General features: G+C 43.8%; 1 protein-coding gene across 3 annotated transcripts in view; it reads right to left on the bottom strand.

Moving 5' to 3' along the window:
* The window catches only part of LOC125031124 (nucleic acid dioxygenase ALKBH1-like), a 5,875-nt gene extending 1,598 nt beyond the window's left edge, over positions 1 to 4,277 (bottom strand). The window contains exons 1-5 of one of the 3 annotated variants that reach the window (XM_047621643.1): positions 4,185 to 4,277; positions 2,921 to 3,048; positions 2,198 to 2,312; positions 1,730 to 1,883; positions 1,252 to 1,330 (exon numbers count right to left, since the gene is read on the bottom strand). In XM_047621643.1, coding sequence (XP_047477599.1) covers positions 1,252 to 1,330; positions 1,730 to 1,883; positions 2,198 to 2,312; positions 2,921 to 3,043 — 471 coding nt within the window. In that variant the 5' untranslated portion in view covers positions 3,044 to 3,048; positions 4,185 to 4,277. Of the gene's footprint in view, positions 1 to 1,251; positions 1,331 to 1,729; positions 1,884 to 2,197; positions 2,313 to 2,920; positions 3,049 to 3,862; positions 4,096 to 4,159 lie in introns of those variants that run through there. The other 2 variants (XM_047621644.1, XM_047621642.1) reach the window with 2 other exon arrangements.
* Positions 4,278 to 10,000: the final 5,723 nt, after the last annotated feature.

Below are 10,000 nucleotides of genomic sequence, written 5' to 3'. Positions count from 1 at the left end.
TGACAGAGGAACCATCATCTGGCAACAATAAAAGAAAAATGGGGAAATATAACAAATAGACCAATTTCTCTTGGGTTAATTAAATATCCTGACTCTGATTTGAAACATTTTTAACAAATAACCTGATTGGAGAAAAGGAATTTATCTTCCAGTTAACATTGACTTCCAGGATAGCTGAGAACACTCTGTAAATGGTCTATAATTCTGAAGTAATTATACACTTATTCCATCACTCACTTTAAAAGGAGAAAACATTGTAAGTAATCAACAATTCAGTAATCAACAAACTCACTGAAAACCATGACTTTAAAGTCAAAGGGTATGAATCACTATCAACAACAGATTAGCAACTGACATGCAAAATTTATGCATGCACCTGTAACACCAATGAACCATTATTTTTGTTTTCATTATCTCTGGTTATATTCCATTGCAGAAATATATATCGTTGAGTTACAAATCAAATACATTTTCAGCTCCCCAGACTTGAGGGACAACCAAATTAATCCTTTTTTATCTAGTAATCAAAGTTACGTGATTAATAGCTTAGCTTGTCTACTTTATCGTCTAATTTCATTATTTTTTCTTTCTTGGGTTAATCAGGTTCCTGCTTTGTTCAATATCTAATAGCACAAACTGAAACCATAACAATAAGAATGTCAGTAATAAAAATGTACACATCAAGTGTTTATATTACATTCAGGAAAGAAGCAAACAGATTTTTAAAAACACGTTTAAATTTTTTCCTTTTTCTTTTAAGATCCTCTGTAGCAAAAGATAGATATCACCACCTGCATATAACCTCCTGAATCCCAAAATGAAACTGATTTTTTAGCCTTAAGTATTCTGATGGCTGTTTATGCTACCAAACACTTCATTATCATAAGCTAAAGTGTGGAATTTTTGTTTTATTTCTAGTAATTATAATAATATCAAGTAAATTATACAAATGATTATCAAGCTATATCTGGAATCTCATGATGCAATCTCACCAACTAAATAAGGTGATGTTATCTAGTTCTGTCCCATTTTCACACCTGTCAGTCTGTGCAATATATTAGGAAAAATATTTTCTCTGTGTATTTCTTTGAAGATGGTTCAATAATAAAAAAATAGCAAAAAATTAAAAGACAGAAAAATAAAGAAACCCTATTAATATTTAAACATATAATGGTGGGAGGAATGAGCTTAGCTTGGCAGTTACCAACTAAGATTTACATTGAGCACCCTGAGTACTTTCCAACAGCTTACTTTGGTATCCCAATTGTGATGGTAACCGAGGGTCACCCATCGCAACATCTTCTGTAGTCCTTGCTGGTCTCCTTCAGGTCTGTGTGTGAGCTTTCAGTAAGGTTCTGGGGCCTTAGAAGAAAGGGTAATTATCTAAAGGCAGAGCACTATTTATGAATATAAATACACAACATACTGTATATATAACCATTCCAACATGCACACAAAATAACAGGAAATTGCAAGAATAAGTGTATGAGCAAATAAATGTGTAAAACTCTATTTCTATCAAGTTATTCCTTCACACATATACAAAAAGGAATTAATTGTTGAAATGAATAAAAGGCAGCTAGTCAATCCACTTCAGATAAAAACAAATAAAAAAATGTGTGAATCAATGTACAATTGAAGACAAGTCATAAATTAAGTATAAAAAAAAAAAAAAAAATCTCTTAACATGTTTCCCCTACACAAACATCAATATTCATACTCAACTTACGAATGGGCAAGATCCCACCACGAAGCACTTCCCAGATCAATACCATGGGAGATTAAGTTTGTTTTGTTGGGTGAGCAAGGATAATCCATCAAACACCTTTTAATCCATTCCTGCTGACCTTGACTTGTAAATGGATTTAATACGATCATCAATCCTGAGAATTCAAATAAATATCCAATAGGAAAGCTGAATTCATAAGGATGAATTAAAGATTATATCTATGGAATATATCTTAACAAAAGTCTTCAACACTCTGCTAAAATATTTTCATATATAAAACATGTATATCTAGTTATTATCAAAAAATGCTAAAAACAGAATTAATAATTTTACAAATCAAGATATTTAACTTACAACTTGATAAAAAAAATGTTTCTTAGACTTTTGTAACATGCAAAGTGACATAGCATACAGTTGCCTAAATATTATACTGTTTATATAACAAGTGTTCAGGCTTTTCCCCTGTACCTGGATGAGACTCCAGTGCATAAATTTTCCATGTTGAATATGGCACAAGCCCAACCTCCTTGGCTTGTTCTTGCTCCTCTGGAGTGAGACTACATGGTGGTATCTGCTTTTCAGCCTGGAAGGTAAGAATTTCATAGGTAAATAAAAGCAAATAACATTTTTTAACACATGAAAACAAGTCCACAACATAAATATATTCCTAAAACATCACAGTCTATGAAAGCCTCACAACAGAAGAAAGTTTCTGTCTAGCACTTGATGACAAACTAGTAGAGCAGTTTTCTAGGAGTATGTGAATCCACTTGGTTTCAAAATTATCTAGTTATCTAATTACTGAATAATTCTGAAATTTGTAATTTTCAAAAATAAATAATCTAAGTGCTTCAACTTAATTTTCTTCATCATGAAATTTCACTCGCACATTTATCAATTAAGTTCATACTTTCATCACTTAACAAAACATGCTGCCCTATAGCAAGTCATCAATCAACTAATGGAAAAAAGCATCTGTTTGGAAAGGTAACACATACATGTAAGTACAGTATAATTTCTGCAGAACTGATGATCCTGAATACCCTTTTCAACCCTTTTAATGATTCCATTCTAGGGTATATTATAAAGCAATATAACATATGCTATTGCTTATCCATCATGAGCATGTTAACAACATAGTAGAAGTTGTTACCTCTTATTTCCAAACTGACACTCTTGTGCAATATCTACCTTCAAGGCCCCAACCTGAAGGACATTGCAGTAGTCAGGAGGAGGCTGCCTTCTCTTGTAATATCTAAATAGTGGTTTGAACTTATCTTCATTGGTATCAGCATTATGACATCCTTCAGCCATTGGTTCTGATGAGAAAAGATAGAGGTAAATACAAATACATTCCATTCATAGAGGATTTTTTGAAAGAATATATCAAATGACCATTCAGTAGTTTTCTTTATAAGTTTATCATTTCAAGCTAAACTTTCTGTTCCTTTGTTAGTATTTTATTTTTCAATCACTGATATGCCTTCTGAATATTTAAAAAAAATATATATAATTTTGAGCATTTTGCAATGATTAAAAAAATGCTTTCAACAAGCATAACAAAAAATATGCAAATAGAATATACATAGCAGTGCAAATATATTTTTAACATATAAAACTTATTGATATATATCAAGATGCATTAAAAGTAAAAAGATAATAATGATAAACCTAGAGGTGACTCTATGATTCAAAACAGTATGTATAGAGGTAAAATTGCAAGGGGGTAAGACGGTGTGTTTAGCTGAATGAAGCATACCTTACAGTACCAGCAATAAAACTTCACACCCACTACATTCCATTCATAAGAATAAAGAGACTGAGAACATAACCTTATGATTGTCTCAAAAAGAGGAGGACTACAAGGGGAGTGAAGGTAAAGGGATAATTATTGAGGTGTGATTAGTCCTACACTCCAGGCTGACATACATACATGGAGACAGTTCTTTTTCAAGTGTGGGAAAGGAAGGAAAGCAGCCAGATTAATAGGTTTTAGCAAAGGCACAGCTCCTGCAAATAATGATATGCCAATCTTCCTAAAAAACTGTGGGGTATAGGGAGTTCCTGCACAATAATTTCTAATTTCATTAATAATATAGATAGTGAAATGATAACTTGAGAACTGCAATTAACCTTTCTGATTCCTGGTTACACCGTTATAATTTTCCTGCTCAGCTTAATTGCTCTAGCAGTCTACGTTATTTTAGTTTCTTCGAAAGGCAGATTTGTCTCAATTTTGATATATCTACACAGTTCATTCATTGACAATAGCAGCAGCCTCAATAAATAAATATAAAAACAAAGCAAAACGTCATTTCTCATGAGACACGCCAGCACCTTCGCACATTGCATTCCCAACTGCCAAATAAGGATATATTCGGCTGTATTTAAAGCAACATAAACAAATCTCGAAAATAAATGGTTAAGTACCAAAGCATAAGTGACAACAAATCACCTGCGTCCTAATTTCTGACAGATGTAATAAATGTAGTATGGTGTTTCGAAAATCACATGTATTGCCGTTTGTTTACTAAGTCAGCTGGTGTAGGGATCATAGATATAAACATATATTAAATATAAACCAAATATGAAATTATTAGTATTACTTATCAATTTATACATGTGAATCAAATGCAAAAGGTTAATCATTAATACTGATATAAACGTTAGTAAGGATATGAATATGTATATAAGATTTTCCACTTGAAAAATATTATTTTACTATATATCATGCTATTATTCTCATATTCGCATGGCCATACCCTTTTATATTGAGGCGTAAAGAGAACAAACGCTAGATCAAAAACTCGAATCCAGGCTGAGGCGATTTTAATTTTGTTGCACTGAATGAACAGGGTCAACAGTTCCTTGTGTAACGCGGTTGCCTGATGTTGAAACTCAAGAGGGTATAACAGATATAATAATGGGGGGGGGGGGGTTTGGTTTGCGAAGTTCTAGCTTCGCCCGGGCCTTCTAGATATGGCCCGGCCTGTGTCAGCTTTTTTACGGCTGTCTCATTGAGTTGTCTGACACTCGGTGCTTACCGTGGCGGCGGGATTGCCAGCAAGCGCTCCTGCCGCCATGGTGTAAGCATTTCGCATAGCCTCTTTACCAGCACGGCGGCTGTTGTGGGCGGTCCATGTCTCAGGAATTGTGTATGGTTACAATTTTCTAGGTAGTGGACTAGTGTGGCGTTCGGCTCGCCGCAGTGCTTGCAGCACCATTCATCGCGTTCGATTGTTGGGATAATCTGCCATGCACAGTGGTAACCTAGGCGCATTCTGTGAAGAATGACTTCGGTACCTCTGTTACTTTCTTCAGAGAGTGCCAGTGGTTCAGAGCCTGTGGCGTCTGAGTACCAGCTGGCCGAGGGGGAGGTTCTCGTTTCCTCTCTGTGGAGCTGCCGTAGGAAGGTACGACCGACCAAGGCACACTTCTCCATAAGTAATTTTCGGCTCGGTTTTATCGTCATGGGATTTGGGGGCATACCCCTGCCAGCGGCGGCTAGTCTGTCAGCAAGCTCGTTCCCTCTGATGCCGATGTGGCTTGGGACCCAATTGATGATAATTCTTCTACCCTGAGCAAGAATTCTCTGTGCCATTGTGAGAATCGTGGTCAGTAGGTAGATGTTGTCTGTGGGTGAGCTGTGCTGAAGACAGTCAATGGCTGCCCTGGAGTCTGTGTGTATGACCACGTGTCCTTCCCTTAGGGACGCGTGGCCTAGGGCTCCCATGATTGCAACTGCCTCTGCCTGTAGCGAGGAGGCGTTGTCTGTTACCCTCATGGATCGCGTGGCATCCCTAGCTGCAAAGCCGGCGCCTGCAGTGTGGCTCAAGGGATCGACCGATCCATCCGTGTAGTATGTTCTACTACCCGGAGGAGTGATGGCTGCAATGACCCTGTGGGCTTCTGCCTTTAGGCTAGGCATGGGGTATAGGCTCTTTTTCATTGACAGGTTCATTATGTTGAACTCTATCAGGCTCAGTGCCCACGGCGGGGCTTCGGCAAAGTCGGGGTGGGGGGAGTCCATGCCCTTAGCAAGAAGCTGTTCTTTGAGCTGATGGCGTATCAACACCCTGGCTGTATGAGACAGCCAGGAGTTGTTTGCAACGAGCTCGTTGTCTTGTTCGAGGCATCTGACTAATTTTTGTCTTAGGCTTGTGTTCCTGGGAGCCTGGATGACCTTTGACAGAAATTGTGTTGCCGTTAGATCGATTCGTGAGTCCAGGGGGAGAAGGTTTGCCTCCATCAGGAGGTTGAGGACCTTCGTCCACCTCGGGGCACCCAGAATGATCCTGGCAGCTTCATTTTGGACTGTTTCTAATTTGTCTGTGTGCTTTTTCTTTGCAGCAATTAGAGCGACTGAGGCATAGTCCACAATGGGCCGGACAGCATGTACATAGAATGATCTTAGTACTTTGTGTCTGGCCCCTATGCGTCTCCCAGTCATTGCTCTCATGACAGACAGTCTTGCTTTGGTTCGGTCAACCAGGTACTGGACCTCCTTATGGAAGGAGAGGGTCCGGTCTATCCTTACCCCAAGGTATAGGTAGTCCTTGACCCATTCTAATTCCACTCCCTGGATTTTCAGTCTTGTGCCTCGAACTCTCTGTCTCAAAGCCATGGCTTTGGATTTGGCAGCAGAGATCTTAAGTCCCGTCCTACAACACTCCTCTGACACGAGGTCCAGACAACGCTGGGCTTTATTCTGGCTGCGTGGTCCAGTGGAGGTGATAGCGAGATCGTCTGCATACGAGATGATCTGGCACCCCACTGGGAGGTTTATGTTGAGGATGCAGGACATTAAAGTGTTGAATAGGGCTGGACTGAGAACCCCACCCTGTGGCGTTCCATTTTCGAGCGGCATGTGCTGCGATAGGTGACCCTGGAATTTGACATTGGCAGTCCTGTTCCTGAAGTAGTCACCTATCCAAGCCAAGAGCTTTCCTCTGATTCCCTTCTGGATCAGGCTTTCCTGAATGGCAAGCGGACTTGCCAGTTCAAAAGCCTTCTCCAGGTCAAGGAATACCACCACAGCTGGGCCCTTGCTGATTGTGCTTAAGAGCGTGGCTAAGCTGTGTGCTGTGCCCATGCCCCTTGTGAACCCGTGAAGGTGTTCGTGCGGGGGTCCCGTTTTCCATTGAAGCCGGTTTAGTACCATCCTCTCAGCCGTCTTGGCCAGGCAGCTGAGCAGAGAGATGGGGCGGTACTTCCCCGGCTCCTTTGGTTTTGGGACGGGAACTATGTTAGCCCTCTTCCAACTCTGGGGTAGAGTGGAAGTTTCCCAGGACTTGTTGATGAGTTGCAAGAGTGCACGCTCACCTGCTAGTCCTAGGTGGGAGATAATGGGGTACGAGATCCCATCAGAGCCCGGGGCTGTGTTGGAACTGGTTTTATAGGCTTTCCTTAGTTCCCTCAGAGAAAAGATAACGTCTGAGTTATCGGGTTCGGCTGCCCTTTCTCTGATCTGAGCGTGTCTGTCTGGCTGTAGACGCTCTTGTCTTGCCCTCAGCTCGGCTGGCAGACTGTTGCTGCTCGTTCTCGCAGAGAACTCGTGCGCCAGTCTGTTAGCCTCTGCTTGGGGGTCGTGATGGGTGCACCTCGGGGCTGAGCGGCTGGTAGCTCGCTTGACCCGTTGCCACAGCTCTGAAAGGGTGGTTTGGTGGTCGAAGGACTCACACCATTCCAGCCACTTTTCCTGCCTGACTCTGTTGGCAGTTTCCTTGGCATCCGTGACAGCTTCCCTTAGGAGGGATAGGTTGTCAGGGGTTCTTTGCCTTCGGAATAGTTTTCGGCACATGTTCACCCTGTGGTTGACCTCCCTGATCTCGTCATTGAAGTACCAGGCGTCTTTGTGACTTCTGGACCCAGGCCGAGTTTTGGGTATGGTCTGTGAGGCTGCTTCATTAATGGCGTTTAGCAGGCTGGCTTCGAGCACTTCCACATTTTCGCTTTGTGGGGGATTGTTGCATCTCAGACAGAGGGCCAAGGCGTTTTGAAACGCCTGCCAGTTGGCCTTGTCTGTTTTCCATCTTGGATTTGGTCTTAGGATTTCGGCTGGGCCAGCATCCATGAGGGTAGTTATAGTGCCGTAATGGTCACTTGTGACGGTCTCATCGACACACCAGCCAATCCTCCCCACCAGAGTCGCAGTGGCCAGGGTGAGGTCTAGGACCCCTCCTCTGACATGCGTTGGCTCTTGGGTGTTGAGGAGAGCGATCTCAGGGAATGTCTCTAGCACGTCAGCTATGTGATAGCCGGCCGCATCCGGTGCCCGGCAGGGAGCCAGGATGGGGTGGTGTGCATTGAAGTCTCCCCCTATGATCACTCGGTCGTGTGCAGCAGAAGCACAGACCTGGCTGATGTCTAAGCTTTTACAGCGTGGCCGGCTGTACACATTGTACAGTTTGAGGGCCCCCCCGGCCAGGTGAACCTCGACGGCAAGGGATTCAACATCGTCTCCACAGTGCGATGCATCGGCTATTGCGGAGCAGGGGATTGTTGCTCTCACAAGGGTGATCAAGCCTCTCTTGCCAGGTGTTCGTGGCAGTGTGAAGGCATGGTACCCTGAGAAGCGAACAGTGTCCACTGTTAATGTCTCCTGGAGCATGACAATGTCAATGTTCCTTGATCGCACTACTGCTTGGAGAAAAGCGTTCTTTGCAGAGAAGCTATTGATGTTCCACTGTAGGATGCTTAGATGGTGTGTCATGATGTTACTCAGTGATAGTTACATCAGAGACATCGTCGGAGTCTGACAACTCCATTGCGAGGTCCTCGCTGGTTGAGGGCTCCTCGTCTGTTGTCAGGCTATCCTTGGGTCCACTGGGGGGTGGAGAGCCTTTGGTAGCTCTGACTTTGGTTGGTTCGGCTTTTCTCTCAGGCTTTTTCTTGGCTGGCCTTGCTGGCCTTGCCTGGGCAAGGTCAGCGTGATCTGGCTCTGGCTGCACAGATTCAGCCTGTTTTGGCTCTGCCTGTGAAGGCATGGCCTGGTTTGGAGTGGGGAGGGGAGTCTCGTCCTGGGGTGAGGGTGAGGGTGGTTTTTCTCTAGCCAGCTTTCTTCCCTTCAGTGCTGCGACAGTCTGGGTCATTGCCGTCATGGCGACCGAAACTGCCTTCTCGGCCTCCTCACTCGACCTCCCCAGGGCTGTTGCTACTGCTGTGACAACAGCAGTTAACAGGAGAGTCATATCGTCCTCGTCAAAGAGGAGATGATCATCTGTTGGGGAGGTTTTTGTGGTGCTCTTAGAAACTTTTTTCTTTAGTTTCTTTTTCTGCACCTTTGGCATTGTCGGAAACTCCTTTTTGTTGGAGACATCCGGTGTCGGCTGGGGGGCGGCTTCCTTCCTCTTAGGAGGTCGGGGGGCCTTTTCGCTTTTGTTCCTTCCCCAGACATGGGTGCCCGGTGGGGCAGGAACAAAGTCTGATCGGTTTTGAGCAACCTCTTGTCGCCTGAGGGCCGCCTTTTTCCTGACAGAGCAAGTCAGGCTCCAGGCATGATGCTTCTTGGCACAGTTGGGACATTTGGCTGTTGTGTCCCTCTTATCCTCTTTGTATGCCTTGAGGCATACCTCTGTGTTGTGTGCCTTGCTACAGACACCACATTTAGGCTTGGCTGTACAGTTAGCCTTGTGGTGACCGTATTTCTGGCACTTGAAACACCGAAGTGGTTCTGGCACATACGTTCGAAGGTTGTAGGTGCCCCAGTTACCCAGATCAAGGGTAGTGGTTGGGGCACCTTTCATGGTCACCAGGACTTGCCTGGTTGGGGTCTTCCCCTTCGACATTCGGGAAGCCTGCACGACCTGTGGGTGTGAAGCGATCAGCTCCACATCGTACGAGACTGAGAAGCCAAGTAGCACCATCTTGGTTCTCTTTTCCTCGGGACTTAGTGGGGAAAGACTCACTTTTCTCCCATCAGTTAGCTCCTTCGTTTCCCGGAGGAAATTTAAGGTAGCTTGATCTTTGGGCATTATGATCATGCCCTGATCTCGGGCGACCCGGATCGACAACCGGATTTTCCGTTGCGACTCCAATGCCCTGACCAATTGGTAGGCATTGTCGAAGCCTTCGGGTTTAGCTGGCACTTTGAACTGGGTGAAGCGTTTAGGGGGTCCCGACTCTTCATCAGAGTCGGTATCCGGCCTCGGACGCTTCGGCCCGCCCTTTCGGCTTTCGGGCTTGTTTGAGGAGGCAGGAGCTGATGCGGCTGGTTCAGCCTGCTCTCCCCTCTCAGTCGGGGAGGCCGTCTGTGAACTCAGGGGCCTCCCT

Source organism: Penaeus chinensis, chromosome 12 (genome assembly GCF_019202785.1).
Source record: "Penaeus chinensis breed Huanghai No. 1 chromosome 12, ASM1920278v2, whole genome shotgun sequence".
NCBI lineage: Eukaryota > Metazoa > Arthropoda > Malacostraca > Decapoda > Penaeidae > Penaeus > Penaeus chinensis.
This window is presented reverse-complemented; position numbering and strand designations above follow the sequence as displayed.